General features: G+C 53.7%; 7 protein-coding genes across 7 annotated transcripts; all 7 read right to left on the bottom strand.

Moving 5' to 3' along the window:
• Positions 1-32: 32 nt before the first annotated feature.
• Positions 33-845, bottom strand: PG997_014326 (uncharacterized protein; the record flags this gene model as incomplete). The annotated part of the gene is made up of 1 exon (XM_066818640.1): positions 33-845. The coding sequence occupies one exon, from the start codon at positions 843-845 to the stop codon at positions 33-35; it is 813 nt and encodes a 270-aa protein (XP_066660828.1).
• Positions 846-1154: 309 nt separating this feature from the next.
• On the bottom strand, positions 1155-1961 carry PG997_014325 (uncharacterized protein; the record flags this gene model as incomplete). The annotated part of the gene is made up of 1 exon (XM_066818639.1): positions 1155-1961. The coding sequence occupies one exon, from the start codon at positions 1959-1961 to the stop codon at positions 1155-1157; it is 807 nt and encodes a 268-aa protein (XP_066660827.1).
• Positions 1962-2722: 761 nt separating this feature from the next.
• On the bottom strand, positions 2723-4555 carry PG997_014324 (uncharacterized protein; the record flags this gene model as incomplete). Its single annotated transcript, XM_066818638.1, has 5 exons — positions 2723-2734; positions 2946-3368; positions 3438-4063; positions 4337-4352; positions 4553-4555. 5 exons carry the CDS (start codon positions 4553-4555, stop codon positions 2723-2725), a joined length of 1080 nt encoding a protein of 359 aa, XP_066660826.1.
• Positions 4556-9315: 4760 nt separating this feature from the next.
• PG997_014323 (uncharacterized protein) lies at positions 9316-10377 on the bottom strand (the record flags this gene model as incomplete). Its single annotated transcript, XM_066818637.1, has 1 exon — positions 9316-10377. The coding sequence occupies one exon, from the start codon at positions 10375-10377 to the stop codon at positions 9316-9318; it is 1062 nt and encodes a 353-aa protein (XP_066660825.1).
• A 674-nt stretch (positions 10378-11051) lies between these two features.
• Positions 11052-13030, bottom strand: PG997_014322 (uncharacterized protein; the record flags this gene model as incomplete). The annotated part of the gene is made up of 6 exons (XM_066818636.1): positions 11052-11216; positions 11278-11880; positions 11934-12185; positions 12209-12819; positions 12893-12934; positions 12994-13030. 6 exons carry the CDS (start codon positions 13028-13030, stop codon positions 11052-11054), a joined length of 1710 nt encoding a protein of 569 aa, XP_066660824.1.
• A 736-nt stretch (positions 13031-13766) lies between these two features.
• On the bottom strand, positions 13767-15809 carry PG997_014321 (uncharacterized protein; the record flags this gene model as incomplete). The annotated part of the gene is made up of 1 exon (XM_066818635.1): positions 13767-15809. The coding sequence occupies one exon, from the start codon at positions 15807-15809 to the stop codon at positions 13767-13769; it is 2043 nt and encodes a 680-aa protein (XP_066660823.1).
• A 1286-nt stretch (positions 15810-17095) lies between these two features.
• Positions 17096-18288, bottom strand: PG997_014320 (uncharacterized protein; the record flags this gene model as incomplete). The annotated part of the gene is made up of 6 exons (XM_066818634.1): positions 17096-17229; positions 17304-17481; positions 17569-17685; positions 17762-17791; positions 17868-17998; positions 18078-18288. The coding sequence occupies 6 exons, from the start codon at positions 18286-18288 to the stop codon at positions 17096-17098; spliced, it is 801 nt and encodes a 266-aa protein (XP_066660822.1).
• Positions 18289-20991: the final 2703 nt, after the last annotated feature.

Here is a 20991-nt window from a genome sequence, read left to right as displayed (position 1 = left end):
ATAAACATCGAAAGCCTTTTCGGTAACATCGATCATGACTGGTAGAACTCAATCCGCCGGCCTGTCAAAACAGAAGAATAGTATTCCGACCTGGCACGTTCTAGATCCTTAACCAGATCCTCCCCGATACGGGCCCGGCCAACGACCTGCACAATGTACATTGCAACATCATATGACTGGTTCTCGAAGCAACGCTTTCTCATCTGGTCGATGAAGGAGTCTACCAAATTCTCGAACGCCCGGAATCGCTCTCGCGCCGTCTCGAGCTCGGCCGGGCGGTACTCCAGGCCTACGTTCTCGGGGAACACCGTCGTAAAGAACTTGAGCTCTGCGGGGCTGTAAGCCAGGTGGGTATGGTTGGGAAACACCACCTTGAAGAACTCGAGGCGAAGCGCGTCGTCGTTTCTCAGTTCGTCTCCCCACAGGAGGGCCTCTGATAGCGCAGCTTTCAGATCTCGATAGTCAGTAATGTTCTGCTCCATCTGGAACCGCAGCAGGTATATGGCGTCGCGCGGCGAAAACCGGACGGCGCGCGCCAGTAGGCCGGCCATATCTGTTCGGGCAAAGCTCATACCAGCCCTATTTAGGATGTCGATGATCTCCTCATGCCCGTCGTTGGAAAGAGGAAGATAGTAACCCCCAGTGGCGCCGTGGAGGGCCAGCGTCAAAGTTTGCTGGAAATTCTCTGGGGCCAGCCGGGCCTTGAAGTAGGCGATCAAGGCGCGGAGGACGCGTATCTTGATGTAGGCGGCCGCCTCGGACAAGCAGTCTATGGGGATGCCGTCGGGCCGCGATGAAAAGCCCAGATTCTTCTCAAGTAGCCAGGTGCACGCGTCCTCACACATGCCGGAGTTCGAGGACCCGTTGCGAATAATGCCCGCTCTGTCCAGACCGTAGAAAGCGGCCTGTGTCACACGCAGATCCAACAGTCACTCTGCAGAACCAACTGGCATGCAGCATCGACCCAACAGGGGCCTACATTCCGGGAGGGCTACGGCGCCTAAAGGTAAAAAATAAAGGAAGGAAGGAAGGACCCTAAAGGTCCCCTACGATGTGTATATAAACCTCACACTCGACCTCACTTTGAGTGAAAAAAGAACCAGAGACCCTAGAAGTGCCATAGTCAAATATTAGCTGAATCAGATCCAAGCCCTTCAAGCCCTTGTCACAGCTTGCCACGCATCGACTAATGTATCTTGGTTCTGTCTGATGCCGTAGATCACATGAGAACGTATTTGGTTGAAAATGATATTGATATCAACCATATCAATAACGCTCTTGCCTTCCTCGTTATTCTTGGTATGCAGCAGTTCGAGCACGTTGACACGGTTTCGGCTGCACGCCCAAATCACGGGGGGCACGTCAACGACACCTTCTGGGTCGAAGTTTGTCCGCAAGTGATAATTCTTTAGACCCTGCAGGGATGCGGGATATCTCTTCAGGTATGCGTCGATGACCTGCTCAATCACGTTGATGTCTCGGCACTTTTCTATGGCTCGAATAATCAAGTCGCCCCTGAGCAGAGAAACGGACAGTTCATTGATTAAACTCCAGTCCCGCAGCATTTTTCTGACCACGTCGCCGCCAATTTTGATAGAGAGGACCCCCTTCCCCCAACGGTCGATGCACGCGTTCAGGAACGACTGGTCGTCATAATTCAGCGGTTTGTATGCGGGCGCGAATTGAGATGCATGCCAGATAGCCTTGTCCCGTAAGCTGAACCCCAAACCGTATTTCCGGCTTAAATCCCAGAAGCGGTATTTGGCTTCATCGAAGAGGCGCTCGTCCTCGACCTCCTCCTCAAATAGGAACTTCTGATCTAGAAGAGAGTGGCATCTCTTGCTCGTCACCGAAAGTGAGCGCAAGGATCGGATGCTCATGTGGTGAGCCAACTGGAGAATGAGCTCATTCGGTAGAGTTGCGAATCTGCCCTTGGGTAACTCGGGTTGATATGCAGACATTGTGCGGGAGGAGTGTCGAAGTCTCACTTGGAGAATTTATGATGGTTGAGGGTCGAACGCTTTGGGGATTTACCGTTGATGCTGGCTTTCGTTACTCGTCATTCTTTTCTTGTTCTTGAGGAGGCACCTGGTTTGCTACTTCGGTAGAAGCAGATATTTATGTCAGAAGAGTTAAGTTGGTATACGAGTAATTAGATGATAAGCTTTACGTAGGAACTGTTCGTTTGTGATAAGGAACTGACCCGGGTTTTAACTATGCAAGTTAGGTGGGTTACCCAACCGTCCTCGTTTTCAACAAGTGACATCTCCATCTCCTTGGAAACGGTTCCGTTATCGCTGCCTCGAATATAGCAGGATTAAATCTTGCCATCTCAGCCCACAGTGATCAATCAGCGCCGCAAGTTTGAGCCTGATACCGAGGCATGTGGTTTTATGCATTGAGATCAAGTGTAAGACAAGTCCGGTACAAGGCTGTCTCTCACAATCGAGGGCAACTATGAGGAGTAAGTTCCTCGTATCGCCTTGTTTCTAGGACCTACCTTCTGAGAGAACAGCCCAGCAACGACTTGCATAAGAACGCCGCATGATACACGAACCACTAGTATCCAATAGAAGACAAATATTACACAATGGAAGGTACGTTGGCTTTGTTCGGCTTTGATATATATGAGATGACAAAGCGTAGCGACAAAGACCCTTGTCATCAATGAGTAGGGACAAGTAGTTTTAAAGCAGACAATAGACCTTGTTCCCAAGCTAGTTTATATAGAGACCTAGAGACTCAGTCGTGCAGACCTTAGAGTACTATTCAAAAATCATCGAAGACAGAAACAAAACACTGCCAAAAATGGAGAACAAGCAAGATCAGCAGACTACCCGGTCGACTCTGGAGGAAGACCCCAAGGTTGCTCTTACGGAAGAGCAGATTACGGTAGGTTCTAGTATCATGCTGGATACAGACGTCCCTAACGGAAAAGACGTTACCATTCCCCGGGACGATGTCCCTGCCCCTGAGTCACCAAAGAGGAAGCGACCGGTAGATGACCAGGAGGGCCGTGAGAAGAAGAAGGTGAAGAAGCTGTCGGAAGCCCCTCCCAAGAGAAAGCGAGCATCAGAGGAAGAGGACACAGGCAAGCCTTCTAAGAAGAGCAAGCCAACTCCCGCGGAGACGCCCAAAGGTAAGAAGAAGTCCACCGCTGCCGCCACCGGCGCCAACGCCACCCCCTCAAGACCGCCGGTGCCAAGGCCAAGAAGGCCGACAAGGACACCGAGAAGATCGACAAGCAGAAGGTCAAAAACGCACCCAAGCTCGACACCTCGGCCGCCAACAGCAACTGGCGCAACCAGAACCCCGAGGAGAAGCTCGGGGACGTCAAGATCCCCGAGCGGGACCGCGCCCTGCGCGACCTAAACCGGATCAAGAAGACGATCGAGAAGCAGTTCCGCGAGCTGTACAAGCGGTGCTACGACCCGTACGAGAAGGCCTTCCTCGACGTCGAGAAGCGCGAGGACCGGCGCGACCCCGAGATCGTCCACCACCTCGACCTGATCGAGGGCCTCTTCGGCCGCCGCGACAACGAGCGCGAGGACCTCCGGCGCCGCGTCCTGGCGTTCAAGGACCCCCAGGCCTGGGACGAGGCGAAGCTGGTCCTCCGCGCCCGCCGCTGGAAGAAGGCGGCGGAGGAAGAGGGACAGAAAAAGGGGGCGCCGGTCGATGAGCGGGTTCAGGCCCTGGTCGAGGTCCTGCGCAGTATCCCGGCCCTCGAGGACCACGTCGGCAAGTGCGAGGCGCGCGTGGCGAAGGACGCGAAGCGGGTGCGGGCCGATATCGCGCTCGAGAAGAAGGGGCAGCGCAACATCGAGACGCGGGTGTACGAGGTGCCCGTGGATCAGTTCGCGGCCAAGACCCTCAAGTCTGTCAAGAAGTCTATCCAGGAGCAGGACGTCAAGGATGCCAAGGAGATGCTCGCGCGCGCCGAGGCTCCGGATGAGGGTCCCGGAGAAGAGGAGGAAGAGGAGGGTGAGGATGGTAGCGAGAAGACTGCCACCGATGGTCAGGAGTCGGATGGGAGTGCTGAGTACATACAGCTCTGATCCAGCAGCTGTTTTCAGGTAATGCGGTGAATGTTTGCCTTTTGTTTTGATGTTTTGTTTTGTTTTCAAGTTAAAAACTAAAAAGGTAGAATAAGGACGTAGTCCAAGTTTATAACTACATGATAACAAATACAAATATTTAGAAGAAGGATTAAATCCCATCTGGTGTACACAGGCCATGTGTTTCATGTAATTGAGTGGTTGTTCATGTAGCCGTTGGCGTAGTTTAGCCCCTGAGTTTTGCGATACCCCGCTTTTAACTGCTCTCTGTAGGTACTTACGCTTCTGTGGTAATACCTAAGGCATAGCATCCAAAACTATTCACAGTTCTTGTGGGAGGCCTTCGCTGCCATCCAGCAGGCTACTTCTTGCAATAACTAAGCAGCCGCTGCAACTGTTGAGGCGGTGTCGCGAGTGGAAGGATGGGATCACTCAACTACTGGAACATCGAGGCTAGCGATCATCATCGTCGTTTATTCCGTGCGCCGTGGGCCTACCATGGTGAGCTTCCCGTGGACATGTGACGTGCCTGTATATTGTCTGATATAGGGATGGCTTCTGGCCGGGGGTGACCCCCTGCCTGGAAATGCACCTACGTCTTGGGCGAGTACGATTCTTGGACCTCGACACTGTCCGGGTGTTTGGTGCATGTGTTTGTGTGCATGATAAGAGCCCGTTGACCGCAGCTTGTGTGCTTGGCACCCAAGTACCTAAGTATGCATGTACATGTAGGTTATGCAGTAACACTAACAGACGGTTGGGCTGCTTGAAAAGCCCCGCCGACGGTGAAATGGCCTCAGAGATTCCTGCCCAGGAGAACGTCCGATTATGGCCCCGATGATGTGCAGGGAGTCTTGGGATGGTACAAGTATCAGCTAGAATGTACCCTAACTGCACCCTAGGCCTAAGCCTCAGTGGAATGGCCTCAGTTTGATGACCATGGCATTATAAAGCCGTTCCCATACCCAAGCTTTTGCCATCCTTTGATTCAATACAGCAAACTTCGTGAAAGTCACGAATCACTCGCACCAAAAGCCTCAATCCAAGTGTCACTTCTTAACCAAATCACTCAGGGCACAGCGCGGGTTTTGACACCCGCGTGAGCCCAATTCAAAGTCAACAACATGATCATCAATTAACAGACGGCCGAGTCGGTCCCTTCGAGACCCTCGGTACCGTAAGCGCCTGTGATCATTGTCCCGCCTTCTTCGACAGCACCCAAGAGCATGACTGCGACCAGCACTTCTGGGGCATCCGCCCGGATTTTGCATATTTGCAGTGGCCCGCGGTAAATGATACTCCATGTATCGACCCTGGGTCACTGCAATTCCCAACAACAGTCACTGTCTATAATGGCCCTATTCAATCAATCGAAGAAGACGATGATGGTTCCATCACGCCGTCTGCACTATTGACACCAATCCGTTCCGATGATACATCCCAAATCTTATCATCGCCCTCTCCAAATGTCTCTCTATCCACCAACTACACGAGCCCAACCGTTCGAGCATCGCCACACCACAGCCCTGCCCCTCCCGCATCGGCTGCGCCATCTCACTCTGCCACGCCAATTGGTCCGCAGAGCCGTTACCGATGCGGGGCGCACTATCCGGATTGCCCAAAGGCATTCTCGTCAGAGAAAGACCTGCAAAAGCATCTCATATCTAAAGAGCACCGGCCTGATCTTTATGGGCACAGCAATGTCCCAGCTCCCGATGGGACCAATCAGTGTGCTTGTGGCTTGATGATGCCGCGCCCAGACAACCACAAGCGACATGTGGGCTCGTGTGGTAAACGTCCAAAGCTCCATTACCGATGTGGCAAGGGGCACTGCTTTGTGGATAGAGGGGAGTACTTGCGACATCTGGAGGACGAGGAAAACGGATGCGGAAAGAAACTTGGACGTCCGACATCCAACGAGACGATGTGAGGTTCAGTTTCGCCGCTGGTGTCGATCGCTAGTTCAGAGGCGAGTGTCGCCCGCCACTCCGGTCACTTCATCAGCTGCATCTCCGGCCCGAGAGGGTGCGTTGAGATATGGCGACGGAGACGACATTGCTGTGGATTCCATCTCATATATTTCCCTCAACCCATCTGTGCCTCCTCACCCGGTGTGTTGGGGCGTTTTGGCAAGAGGTGAGATAGTATGTCTTGGTGACCTGGTGGCTCGGTGGAATCACACAATGCATTAGAGGTGCTATGGTATTGGGGACTTGCAAAGGGCCTGGTTCATCCTGAGTTTCGATGATCTTAGGGGGAGGGTGTTCTTTTCTGTTCTTTCTTTCCTTTCGGTTTGCTTTCGGTTTTTCTTATTGGTCTGTCATATGCTGCGAATGATACCCTTGATACCCTTGATTGTTTATTGATACGGTTACTGTTTTAGTTGAGATTCGTTTTTTTCTTGTTTTATTGGCAAGTTCGTCAATATCAATTTGGAGTTTGGGTGTTGGGCAGTGTTTTGCGCCACAGACTTCACGTAGCTATATAGTATAAAATGAATAAAACAAGGTAAAAAGCAATTCATGTGCCTCCTACTTGTTCGTGCTAACGTGGAAGGGCGACATAAGCTGTCCACCAGCTGACAACGAGTGACCCAAGGCCGAGTATTCCGTGTAGGCAAGCCACCCACCTACTTGGGATTAGGCAGTATTGGAATCCGGGCAGAAATGGCCTCAGGCTGTGCTACATGAGCTTTGAGGGGGCAAGGCTCCGTGCCGGGCAGATCTTTGCCTATTTACGGAAAGGGCGGGAAATGAAGAAAGGCATTGCAATCCTACTTGGCTTTCGCAGCCGTAGCATAGCCTTTTCCATCTCAGTTCAGTGTCTGGGAACCCTGTTTTTAATGTCGATACCAATGCACAGTGATTGGAAAACCTGGCCATTCCACACTTCTTCAATCTTTAGCTTCACTCGGGGGAAACGTAAATGGCGGCAACTGCACCAAAAGCCATGTTCTCATCAAGCATCTCACCAAGTATGTACTCTTATACTAGACGTCCGACTGCACATTGATTGATCAATACGTGTGACGAGCTAGAGGCACCTACGCCAGCTGTTGCTCCAAAGATAGGACATCGGTTTCCGTTCATCCACATAAAGCACCCTGATCGCATGATACACGAACCCCGAACTAATTCTCCTATTCGACCTTATCTGCGTGTATTGTGGCTGCTACTTGCCCTTGGGGGTGAACAATCAGAAAGTGTTGACCTGAATACTTCTGTTCACCGAGATGGCGGTCTAGTGCTCTCGTGTGATGGCCTGGAGGATGCTGTTGTTCCATGCCTATGCTATCACTGCGCCAAATTTCCGAACCCTTGCAAACCATGGAGAATAGAGAACTCGGACACCTCTCCTGATAATGCCAATGGGAAAGGTTCAAATCACGGAATAGGCGACAAGGTATGGCCAGCATTGCGACCCAATACGGAATCGATAAAGCGTTCCATACGTCACGCAGGTCGCGAACCCGGCGGTAAAACTATCAATAAAAAGGCTTCCGCGAACGAGACGGCTGCTACAGATTCATGCGAAACAAGAGCAGATGTGATCGAAGAATATCCAGCTCTTGGTAAACGGGGATTAGAGGCGTGGCGGCATGGCCCCGGCCGCAAAAAGTCATGGAATGCATGCCCGGTGCAGAAAAGACCCACGAGGCGGAAGGCACTCCGGAGTTTGGACGGTAACTATCCGCCACTTACCAGGCTTTACCCCGGACCGGCCTTCGCCTCTAGTTTTGGAACGAGGGGGTCAAGAAGCGGTGCTGTGAAGAAGACCTGAAGCCTCGGGAAGGGAGAGTCCTATCCTCGGGCCCAAGGGAAAACAAGACAACATCCCGAATTGTCGATATCACCCAGGATGACTTGGTCTATTACCAACCGTAAGACCTCTCCGATTCCAGCTATATCTTACCTTGAAGTGAAAAATGAATAACCATACGAAACAACCAGTAGCCATGGGCAACACCAACAACCTCCAGAACTTGTGTCAAATCAAGTCAGCCCTGCCTATTCAGTCCATACCTCCCCAACGGAGCATCCTCGTGTTCTGGACCTAAGAAGGAAAAAGCCAATACGCTTGGTGGATGACGCTTACTGGGCCTTTGAGAACATACCATCTGACCCTTGCCTCCGGACCGAAATCGCTACGGACAAAGATCGCCTTTCCTGGGCGGAAGTAGCGCGGTTCCCGGAGCCCGACAACAAGCTCCCTGAGGATGTGAGTGCACGTGGGAAAGCTCAGTCATCCAGGGGTTCGAAGCAGGGACGTAGAATCCGAGGCGTCACCGGGATGCACATCCCTGACTTCACAAGCTACCAACACTTCATCGACTACCTCGAGCTGACGGCAGAGGAGTTTATTCGAAAATGCACAGTGCTCCGAAATATGGCTCTAGGGAACGAAGCTGCCACGGAAAGAGAGTACCACAAGTTGCTCAAAGTGATTAAGAAGCAAAAGACTCAACTATTTCCATTGCTCGACGCAAGGGACCTCTGCAGATCCCGCGTTCCTACGAAATTCCTTGCAAGAACCGCGGGCCCAGGTCGTTGCTGCCTACACTTCTGCTTTCCGTCTTCCTGTTTAACAGTATCATGGGAGTGCGGTAAAGAGAACTGGATGTATTATCATTCTTCCCGTGGTACAGTGCTAGGGTTTAAAGGAGACAGCCGCTTTTTGAGAGCATGCTTATCTTCCTTGGCTCATTGAACAAGAGGAAGAAGTATGGGTGCGTAAAGTCTCATCTGAACCAAATATGCATCATTAAATCATGGCCAGACAGATATCCACATGTAGACAAATCCGGTTTGGGTTACCCATATAGATATCGTGTCAAGTGTTGTCCAGTTAAGCTTAATTTAAACTTGGTACCCATATTCATCCCATCTATAACCTCATGGGAGCATCTCTCGAGCATCACCATAACAGCTCTGCCCAACGTCATGTTCGCCGAAGATATCCCACATATACCCCCTTGTCAATCAGAAATTGGCGCCCGCTCCTCTGTGCCAACCCGCATGACTTGTTATACCACAAAGATACGCGCGGGAATTTGCTAGATATAGAAGATTGATCAGCCTCTGCGAGAAGGGTATAGTCAAGAAAAGGGATCTGGGCCATGGTGCTAGTAATACAGCCACAAAATCATCCGCTATCAAGGCCATATCAGTATTTCCGCCTTTTCCTGTTTTCTCAACTCTCATGAGAGGATAAGAATCCAGTCCATACACCACTTGTGAACGAACACTTCAGTCAGACCCACTCAAAATTCAAAAGGATATCGCCATGTTTCTGTCTCAGAACTTACCATCGGTGCCATCCCACTGGTCTCAGGATCCTCCACGTCATACGGCCGGTTCGCCACCGACGTGGACCCTCCGTTGCTTCTCTCCAACACCGTCCACGTCTCGACGCCGAGCCGGCTGTGCTCGCCGCCGTGTTGCTGTTGTCTTTCTTGGCATCTTTCTCCGCGTTTTGCCTCCTGCAGCTGTAGCATAAGCAGCATCGCGCAGCTCGCCTCGTTACCCAAGCACTCATCCTTAACCGCGCAGTAGTAGGGAGACGGGTTGTTCCTGCCGTTCTCTCGCCGAACACCCAGCCAGAGGTGCTGATACGACCCGAACCCGCTGAAGGTGTCTCGCCTCCACACCCGCTCGGCTGCCTGCTCCGAGTACTCGACCACCGTGAGCTCGTGCTGGTATTCTCCGGTCGCGTCCCACTCGGCCAGCACGACGTTCTGGATCTCGCGACAGGTCTGCGCGGGGAGCGCTTCCGTGATGGGGCGGACGGCGGGCACTCTCTTCATCTCGTCCTCGTCCTCGTCGCCACTATCGACGTTACCGTTGATACCACCAGGGACTTGCAGTTGAGGGAGCGCCTCCTCCGCAAACAGCGGCGTAAAATCCAGCCCCGTAACAAACACATCCCGAACCGGATCCAAAAACACAACCCCCCTCGACTCGGACCCAGGAAGCACCTCACCAATATGACCCTCAAATGCCAAATGCACCCTCTCATGCCCGCTGAGCATCAAAGGCCGTCCGCTCGCAGGAAACCCATGTCCCGTCCCCGTCCCCGCCGGCGACGACGGCGGCGCGACGAACAGCGGCAGCGCTCGCACCGGGACAGCCACGGTGTAGAACCGCCGAGCCTCAGCGCGGCTCGCGCGGTTGACGGACAGGAACGGGCTCGCGAGCCGCCGGTGCGGGACGACGTGCTTGCCGTGGAGCGGGACCACGCGCTCGCAGGACTCGGCGTGGAGGGCGTGTCGCCAGATTTCGATCTGGAGCTCCAGGGGGAGTTTGGCGAAGCCGGGGAGATCCATGGTATTGATCAATCAGTCAGTTCAGGGTATGGTGGTTTGGAGACTTTGGTTCGTCACTGCTGGGCTGGTTTGGAGTCGGGGCAAGCTTGCGAAAAAATAGGAGAATGGATAGACAATAGAAATTTTCAAGCCTACGTATGATTACGCTCAAAAGGTCAGCCAGCGGAGACACCATTTTCCTTCTGATTTTCTCTCTCTTGCCCATGGGAGTTGCGAACCTTGATAATCGTAATCAGCAAACGAGAAGAAATATACCCATGGCAAAGGGGAACTATATCTTTTGTGCCAGATGGTCCCGTCGCTCAAAGGATACGGGCGTGCACCTCATCAGCCCACACACCCGGGAGAATGAGATAGACCCAATCCAGCTAACTTGTACGAGGACGATGCCACATGTTGGGCTGAACTCCTGTCCTTGAATCCGAGCCTCGACATTTTACTTCTAATAACAGTATCCATGACTGTACGCAACACGGACTTGCCCCATGGGGTAGGTTACCTCAAGTACGCCGCCCCTTTTCCAAACGCAAAACCGAACCCCACTCTCACCACCCCAAGAGCAAATTTATCACGATAGGCCATGCATGATAAGAAACACTGGGTAGAGGGTATTCAATACACATTCAACACTAGCAGCAGCTGTTCTACGAGAAACTATCCCCCGCACCTCCTTTTTAGTCAGAGTCATCATTTATAGTCGCCCGCGCCCGATCCACCGCCGTGTCGCCCGGCATGCGCGCCTTGTCCCCAGCCGTTTGTATGACAGGGGGTCGGTAGAACACGGTCTCGTCGTCCTCGGCATCGAGCTGCATGAGGAACGTCTCCCACTTCTCGATCAGCTAGAAACCGTATGTTAGCATCATTTCACTGTGACAGGCTCCTGGTGGGTGCAAAACTTACCTCCTTCTGAGCCTCCACCGCACTCTCCAAGAAAGTCTCCACAGCACTCTTGAAGTCCTCGACCTTCTCGCGCTCAAAGCGGTCCAGCTCAGCACGCATCAAACGACCCATATCGTCGAACAGGAGCCGGGCCTGGTGCACCTTGCGCTCCGCATCGGCGACCTCGGCGCTGACCTGGTTGAGGCGGTCCTGCTGCGACTTCCCCTGCCGGAGCAGCTTGTCCTGGGTGGCCTTGCGCTTCTGCAGCTCTGACTCGGCGCTGTGCCAGCTGTGGAAGGCCTTCTGGCGCTGGCCGAAGGCCTGCTTGACGCTGCCGATGAGGCGGATGTACTCGTCGATGATGATGCCGAAGGTCAGGACGTCCTGCTGCGCCTGTCTGTCGTAGACGTCGCGTATCGTGATCTGTAACTCCGAAAGGGCGTCAAGTGGGCCGGACAAGGTGTGGCTGAGCTCCACTGTTGAGAGAGCATGTAGAGACGCGGAGAAATCGCCAGCGGCTTCGGCCATGGCCTTGCGTTGGCTGACCATGGTATCCATCGACTTCATCAAAGCCTTGAGCTGGTTCTCGAGAGCGTCCAGATAGACGCGACGATCGTGGAACCACTATATACTGTTAGTACATGACTGAAAGTCGCAATACTCAAGAAAGCACCTACATCGTCCTGCTCGACAAACTTGTTGCTGCTTCCTACGCTGATACCGAGAGAGCCAAAGACACCCTTGCTCTCGCCCGGGATCGGCTCTCTTCGCTCCTTGTGCTTGATATCGACATTGAACGACTCGCTCTCGAGGAAGAGCTTCAGGTCCGGGTCGTTCTGTAGCGTAGGGTGGGCGGCGATCTTGTTGCACATCTTCTCGAGGGCGGCACGACGCGACTCGACAAAGCTCTGGTCGAACCGGTTGAGCGCCTGCTTCTCCGGGGAGGGGGCACGACGACACCGGGGTTGTTGCCGTGCATGGTGGTGTACAGCCACAGGAAGTCTCGGTATCGGCGCTTGACTTCGAACTCGGGCTGCTTGTAGCCCTTGGACGTCGTGCGCGTCCGCACCGAGTAGACGATGTGGGAGCTCGTCAGGTCGCCGACCTTGTGCGGGTCGCCGACGCTGATGTGGAAGCTCGGCTTCGCGGCGGCCTGCTCGAGGCTTATGCTCGGTCGGTTCGTCGTGCGGATGGGGCTGGGCAGGGCGGCTTCCACGGGCGGGGGCGCGCGAGGGCCGGTGGGAAGGTCGGCGTCCTCCTCGTCGTCGATGTTGTGAGGGTCCTTGGGCCCGGCCTTGCGCTGGCCGGCGGCGGGCATGGTGGTCCGGATGGTCATCTGCTCCTTCTGAGGGGGGACGGGCGGCTCATCGGCCTGGGCGTCGGCGCCGGGGGCGGCATTGTCGCCGAGGGGGCCCAATGGGCCGAGGGGATCGTCGGCCTGCAGGGAGGTCGGCTGGGCCTGTAAGCGTCGGACGGGCTTGCGCGGCCCTCGGACGGCAGCGGGCTTGACGTTGGATTGCGAGGCTTGGGGAGCGTCGGTCTCGGACGTCTTCAGTACTGAGTCTGGATTCGGTGTCGCCGCGGTTAGTCCGAGGTCGGCGATAGGTCTGGGTCAGATTGGCCGAGGCCGTCTTACCATCTTGCTCAAAGGGCGGCTTGGACGATTGCGACGGGACGTCTGGAGGCGCGTTAGCATTGGCAGTAGTGGACAGGGTGGTGCAGTGTATTGGTACATACCACCCCAAGGCGAGTCGCCTGCTTCTCCCAGATCCATTCTGATGGCTTTTTTTGTTGCTTTTGGGCGTGCAGGGGTGGTGGGTTGAAGCTGTTGTAGATTGAAATTGAAAGGGCGATGATTGATTGATGGGCGACAGTGTCGTCAGAGCCACTGGCAATTGGAGCCAGCACCAACACCTGCGTGGGCTTCCCCCAACCGCCTCAAGGCTGCCACCAAAAAGTGGGAGGGAGCTCGGGCCACACGCACCCCCTGCCCCCCAGCTCACAGGTGTTCAGCCTCTGTGGATGGTGGGGGCGATGGCGTACAAACATTCCCCGGGAGTTGATCCCGTCCCTTCCACCGATTTGTCTTAGACATTCAGGCAGCCTCCCTTGAGACACCGCACCTCTGCTTAATTGATTGTCGTCATCTCTATAGGCAATAGTAGCCAGCAATAGTCTCAGTAGCGGAAATGTCCTCAGGCTTCTATTGATCTACCCGCCGCTTGCCACGGCTGGATACGGGTACATGGAAATGGAATGGAGGGATATTGATTCCATTTCACTAGCAACACTCCGAACGTGCCAGCAATACAGCTGCAGCCATCCGTCGATAGCCACATGAAATCGTACCACAACTGATCGATCCATACGGTATCAAAAGAAAGCCCGTTGCTTTTGTCTAGTCTACTCTACAGATCAGGCCATTCTATCCGCCCACTGACTGACCGATCGCCTTCCCGCTGCACCAACGGCATACCCATGCTGTCTTGCCGTACTATCCGCAGAAAGCCTCAGTTCCAGATCTCAGGGTCCTGGAACTTGTCCTTGAATCCGATCGGAGTACCAGTGTAGATCCTCCAAAGCAGCTTGGCCAGTTTCCGGAACTGCTTGGCCAGCTTCCGTTGGCCCAGTCGGTTATACGCCATGCACGCGTACAACACAGCCTCCACGTTGAATTCCATCGGTACTGCGCCCGCCGCTATATCCCAGCTCAGCCTCTCTTGCGCCTCATCGATCACCAATCTGAGGCCGGAGTCGCGTAGACATCGAAGCGCCCACTTCAGAAGAACATTCGGCCTGGTCTTGATCTCATCATTGCACACTTTCGCGCAGGCGAAGTCCACCGGACACAGGTCTGGTCGAATATCGCCGTAGACGTCCTTGGGGTATGTCTCCTTCATGAGATGGTGATACTGCTCAAACTTGCCAAGCTCGGGATGGTGGTTGAGGGACGAAGCACCAGGAGGTGTGAAGACGCCGGATAGCGGTGACGACATGCCGGAACTGGTCAAGTAGAGCTTAAACTCATAATAGAACTCCGCGTAGATGTCTCGACGAGTATTCAGCAATTGACGCGGGCATTGCTCGTCCGCCTTGCACACTGTACATTGGCATCGAAAGGCGTATTTCGCCTCCAGTTCGGCTTGTAGCTTCATGGCATCGCCATGAACCACTCTGCTGTTGTTGTAAGCCAGCGTGATCTCGTCGCCCTCTTTGATATCCTTGGCCGCCCGGACAATCATGAAATCCCCCATATAAGAGCGAACCGAATTCGCATCGCACGCGTGGTTGATGATCGAGATATATCTCCATAGCCCACTGTGCTTGAGGCGCTGGGTGCCCCAGTTCTCGATATCGAAATGTGCGTCTCGCGAATGCAGGGCGTCCATGGTATAGGCGCTGGTGTGAACAGCACGGTGGACGGCGAAGCAGTCGATGGCAGGTCTGCCGTCGACGAGCTCACCACTCCAAATGCTCGGCTTCCCATCGCCCAGATCGAGAATCTCACGGGTGCCTTGGCTGGCGCTGTTATGTAGGCATTTATGCATAAACATGGCCGGCAGTTGGGCAAGCGTGCCCCAGGTCGGTTCATTGTTGGCGTTTGGCCAAGCCAAGTCGCAAAAAGGAGCGGCCGATTCCTTGCCCTCGAAGCTTGCTACGAACGCCTTCTCGCATAGGACGATGTCTCCCATGGGGATATCCTTTGTTGCCACTAGCCCGTAGCCGCGATTCGAGTCGATTTTCACGCATATGGCGTTGTCGAGGAAATCCGCCACGTCGGCATGGGGTTTATCGAGAGTGATGGATGCGCTGATCCCCTCGAAGTCGTATGCTCCCTCGTCCCGCTCTCGGAGGCGTTGCAAGGCAAGATCTCGCCCCCTAGAGATATTTGCGGCTTCAGGATCGAGTAACAACGCTTCGTCGAGCCACCTTATAGCCGCTGCAAATCGCCGTAGTCCGTACCAAGCCATGCCAGCACGAAACATAGCCTTAGAGTCGAGCACCTTTTGTCTCTCGTCAAATTCCTCGTCCGTCGCGTTTGTGTCAGGCAGTGCTGCGCGTGCATCTGCTATTGCTTGCTGGAAACGACCAAGCGAGAGGTTGGCCAAGGCGAGGTTGCGAATCATGCCACGCTCCATCGACTTTTCGGCCGGTGTACACAACGAGACGGCCATCTCCCATAGTCGGATGGCTTCCGCGAACTTCTTCTCCCTGCATGCACGGCTTCCTTCAGCTTGGATCTGCCTTGCCCCGTTCGGATACTGAGCAAGCAGCTCTCTTCTCCATCGGGCTGGATAGATATCGTCCGAGATATCCAGCTCGATCAGATTGGAGGGGTGCTCAACCAGAATCCCATGCTGGCCGCCGGGAAATGTGACGTAGAAGGGCTCTTTCACAGCAAAGACGGCCCCCTTGGGTAAGTTTTCTTCGGGTGTCAGGGTTATGTCCCTGTTTTGCAGGATGATGCAATCAACCACGCCTCTGATGTCCTCGACTGCTGCACATAGATATTTATCGAAATTCGGATCCGTAAAAGTTCGGACAACAACCATGCTTCCAAGCACGGGACGATCCACTATGAGCTGCCAAGGTAATCGTTAGATTAAGAACTTTTACCATCAGTGGAATAGCTGGTAACTTCACTTACATCATTCAGATAAACATGCTCGAGATTTTCCAAGTCGATCTCGCAAGGAGCAAAATAGGCCATTTGTTGCAGCCAGCAAGGACGGAGGATGCGTTCCTCATCTGAGCCGGGGGTGAGGGGGGCCGTCATCAAACCGAAGACATCTCCCTGTGCAAATGCTTCTTCTATCCAAGCTCGGGAATTCAGACGGCTTTTGGAAGGCCTCCCAGAAAGCGGCTCGATGTGGTTGACCAATTCCGCGTGCTCGTGAGTGATCCAGGATACAAGTTCGGGGTTCATCGAGGCCAGGGCACCGCTTGGAGATGCCATGTTGAGTGCAACGATGTAAGTATGTAGGACTGTTGAAGGGTGGTTGCGAATTGCTGCGACTGACTACTTGGTGAAGTACCACCTCAAATGTAGATGTGGCAAAATGAAAGAAGGGAAGGAGAGCTTAGGATTTGAATGGAAGTTTTTGAGTAAATCAACAAAATAAAACAATCAACATTGGGAACAACCGCAGACACGCATTGAGGATGTTTGTTCAATAAGCAGACCATAAGCTGCAGGTACAATCACCCATATCACTGAAAGGGTTGAACCGGTAACCTACCCAAGTAAGTACTTACTGGCCTGAGATACGTTTTTTATATAAACACCACCATGCCTTCACTTCTTTAGAGCTTGTGTTGTTATAACATGATTCGTATGAACACACCTTCAAGTGGAATTTGTTAGCTGTTTCAACTGGAAGAAGAGTAGATATTAACGATATAACACGACAACAATCCGTTCAAGCGTTCTTTATTTTGACAGGCCCGGGTTGCTGGGCACGTGTTCAAAGGGATCATCATGATTCGGAACCGCCAGCCGAGGGAATAGATTATGAAGAGGCAGCTCGTGGAAGGACTCTGGAATAACGGGCATTTCTTAAGGTTCTGGGAATAGTTACTGGGTACGCGGTGACACAAGGCAGCACAGGATCTGATGATATTTAGTATCTTGTTCTATAGTCGTCAAGGAGATCAAGCAGTCAGCAACTCTTGGTTCCCACTGTCAGGCAATAATATGACATCATCATAAAAAAAGGCAAAACCAACCAACAAAGTCGATATTTAATCACCTGCTTCAGATAAAAAGACCTGGCCCAGGCTAAATATAATACTCACAATATCCAAATAAACACGCCGCTAATACCATACTCTTGCTGCTCTAGCGGTGTTCGAAATTCGGTTTCCTCTTCTCCAGGAACGCACGCTGGCCCTCATGACAGTCAGCCACGTCGAACGTAGCGTAGTACAACGCTTTCTCGTGCGTCATGCCCATCTCCAAAGTCGTCGACTCCGCTGTGTTTCGATGATCATGTCAGCTCTCCTCATCCTGTGACTATGAGTACGATAAGAAGAAGTCTTCAACTTACCCGTAAGAACGGCCTGCTTTGCTATTTGCGCAACCGGGCCGGACAGGGACGCGATCTTGGTAGCGAGCTTCATGGCCTCCTCCAGCACTTTCTCCTTGGGGAAGACGCGGGTCACCATACCCAGACGCTCGAACTCGGCCCCAGAGGCCGGCTCGCCGGTGAGGATGAATTCCATTGCCTAAGATCCGAGGAGACGTTGGTTAGTTGACAGGGTCCATATACCCATACCCAGGGAGGACAGTATAGTAGACAACCATTTCCTTACCTTGTGCTTTCCCAGGGCCCGGGCGAGGCGTTGCGTGCCACCGGCACCGGGGATGGTACCGATCTTCATCTCCGGAAGACCAAACATGGCGTCCTCAGCCGCATAGATCATATCGCACTAGGTAAATTAGGGTCAATCGGCGATCCTATGAGACAAGGGAGGGTTTGCCATGTGGTGTTCTATCGGTACTTACAGCCAAGGAGATCTCGCAGCCTCCTCCCAGCTACCAGGAGAGATCGCATGTCAGTCGACGCATGCAACCGAAACGTGGCACAAACACGGGGAATGGGATGTCTTACCGCAGCTCCCACCACAGCGGCAATAGTAGGCTTCGAGAAGCCCGCGAAGGCGTCTGTGAGATCCTTGAGGAAAGCCCTCCGATGCGCGGCGGCGGTGGTTATCGCAACCAATTCCTTGATATCCATACCAGCTGCAACGACGGGAAGGGAATTCCCCACCAATCAGCCAACCATGAAATTAGATAGAGAGATGAGTATAATGCTGCTTACCGCAGAAGGGGCCTTCGGGCAGGCCGGCGATGACGACGGCTCGCACCTCAGGCATGCGGTCCAGCTCGCGCAGGGCCGCCACAATGGTGTCGATCATGGCCTGGCTGAAGGCATTGCGCTTGGCCGGCCGGTCCATCTGGAGGACGGCGACGCCCTGGTCGTTGGCCGAGACCTTGACATCGTCGGTGGTGAGCTTGGTGATCAGCTGCATCGTGGCTGTGGTGTTGCTATTTCCGGGCCGGTGGTGATTTTGCTTAATGCGTGAAATCTCTTGGGAGTGTTGGCAGTGTCCAACCCTGGTATGCAGTTCGGCTGTTGATAAGGACTGTGGTGGATCGTGGAATCGGATTGACGGATTCGAAGCCCAGGTCTAATTAAACACATCAATGGCTGGAGGAAACGGGATCGACCCTTGTTTTACCGCCATGTTTACTGCTGGCTTGCTGCTGGTCTGTCTTCCACCCCTTTCCCCCTTCGAAATCCACTGCAAACCCACCCACCACGAACGCATTTGCTACACAAGCATGCAAGCCACTGTTTAGGGGAGCGTGGAAGTAGTGGTTAATTGCTTTTGGGCGCGTGAGGGCCATGTGATGTCAGCCATGTTGCATGAACCGGCCGATAGCTCGGTTGAATACGTATTCGACACTGGCCCTGTCCTGGCCCTGTCCTCGACTCTGCACTCTGCACCCCCTCTTCTGACTCGCGGTGGTGTGGCTGTATGCAGAGGTGGGAAAAAAGGAAGGTGCCTGTGCTCGCTGTGGTCTAGTAGTATCGTGTGGACATCCAATTGAATGTCCAGGAGGGATGGACCCCTGCCCCCCCATTGGTAATCGGCACGCCTCGGCTGATTCATCAAGCCATCAGTCGCATCTGTTAGTACGGAGTACCTGCATCTCTTCAACATCGGCACTCGCCAAGTTCGGAACAATACACGATATGGGCCTGGTCTTGCTTATTTGTTTAATCGATTGGGTTTTTTCTTCTTCTTCAATACATCCCAACAGAACCTGTTTGAGATACTGCCCATGTTCGAACTGGTGGTCTCTGCGACGAGAACGCTGGAACATTCTTCCCGCCTCGGGCAGTATTTCAATTGCAAACGTAATTGCAACCACGCCACGTTGCAGGACACAGGATGCATGCCGTGTGACATATGCAGTGAGATGCCCACGACTCAGGACTTCTTCCCAATTGATGTTCTATCATCGCACTTCAGCCGAATCAAGCACCTGTCCGAGCCAAAAACAGCAGCCTCTGCCTGCCATGTGCTGCGACTTGCTGGTTTATGCAGAGTGTTGCTGCGTGCTAGGCCGGAGTGGTGCTAGCGAAAGCCACCTTCCTTCAACTGAAGCAGTGTTCTGAGCCTGCGGCTGGCCTGAAGTAGGTGCTTGCCTTATGCAACCTGAGCAAGGCGAAGTCGAAGTCGGGGTATCCTGGCACAATGCTAAATCGGTCGCCCAATCCAAGCCAGCAAGGGCAAGATGAGCCTCGTCCCAAATCGCCGAATTAGGTTCATCGGCCGACTGAAGTCGTGCCTGCGCATTTCAACCCGATCTTGGCGGCTCTCGCTTGCCCCCGTTTTGCATCCACGTCAAACGTTCGGGCCTCCATCCACCAATAAGCGCCCCCTATCCAGGGCCCAGCTGTCCCCAGTGGATCCTGCCAGGGTTGCAGGGCCAGAAATGGCCAGAATTGACCACCGTCGAGATGCCTGCCTGCCTGCGACTGCCTGCCTGCGACTGCCCCAAACCCTGGACTTGCTGCTAGGTTGCAGGCTGCTGCTAGGCACGCCCTGCCAGAACCAGCCAAAAACCAAACTCAATCACATGCATTGCATCTCCGTTTTTCCCACCTTTAACCCTAGCTGCTTGTTTCTTGAAACAACTTCGCTCCCTTTCTGAGCCTCTGTTGCTCCACGCGAAAAACCTCTCTCTGCCGCGCCGTGCCCAGACTCCTAAACAGAACACTTGCCTCGGTGCACGATTCCCTGCTAATACGTTTTCTTTGTTTCAACAGGCCAAACTTTTGTCGCTCTGCAGCCGAACAGGTTGATCTTCTTTCCTCCAATGAGGATGCTCATGTCCCTGTCGTTCGGCTACGACCCACGATCTTCCAATTAACAAGATCTTGGAACAGACAGAATTGGCCATTTGCCTGCCCGATCGGGGTGGCAGACACCCCAATGGATTTGGCCGTACACGATAGATATAGTATCTCCGGTCCGAAGAAAGCACTCTTCGTATATACACGTCTGCAAGACTACCGAGGGCAGCACGCCAAACGCATCGGCAAGTTTCTTTGCCTTCTAGCGCATGGTGGAATGGTGGTTTGAGGTTCCGGCCGGGGATCGAGTTCTCAAGTGCCGAACATGCCACACTTTCAGCCCCTATGGTACGACATCGACGTCACGCTAAGATCACAACGGATCTTCCAATGACAAGTGCCTTGGCTCGCCGAATTGCTTCAAGGTGAATAGGCGAGGAACGAGGCCTTGCGTCCCCCGAACCGGGTGTTGCAAACGGCAAGATAGGGTGTCCCTAGGTGCAGGTGTCCCAAATCGGATCCGACTGTGGAACCCAGCTCCAACATATAGCTTCAGATATAGGGCGCACGACCCCTGCCTCGGTCCCAGGCCCACACAATCTCGACCGCTAAACGGTGTGCTTTTGGGTAGCACATCTATCAAGGCCGCAGATCTATACGAGTTCCTGCCTAGCTGACGTCGGGACCGTTCCCTCGGCGTGGAGCACGGCGGGTAAGGAGGGGCGGGGCCTCGAAACTGGCACGGTAATTTAGGACGACCCCTTCGTGGAGTAAGCGCTACTCCTGTTGGATTCGTACGAGTCTCCCCCAGTCCCGGGCCCCGAGGGCTGGTATTACTGGAGAACTTCTGTTCGGGCGGATCTGCCAG

This window comes from Apiospora hydei (genome assembly GCF_038363865.1).
Source record: "Apiospora hydei strain CBS 114990 chromosome Unknown utg000010l_segment0_segment0, whole genome shotgun sequence".
Classification (NCBI taxonomy): domain Eukaryota; kingdom Fungi; phylum Ascomycota; class Sordariomycetes; order Amphisphaeriales; family Apiosporaceae; genus Apiospora; species Apiospora hydei.
Note: the sequence above shows the minus strand (reverse complement) of the source record. Positions and strands in the feature narration are given on the sequence as shown.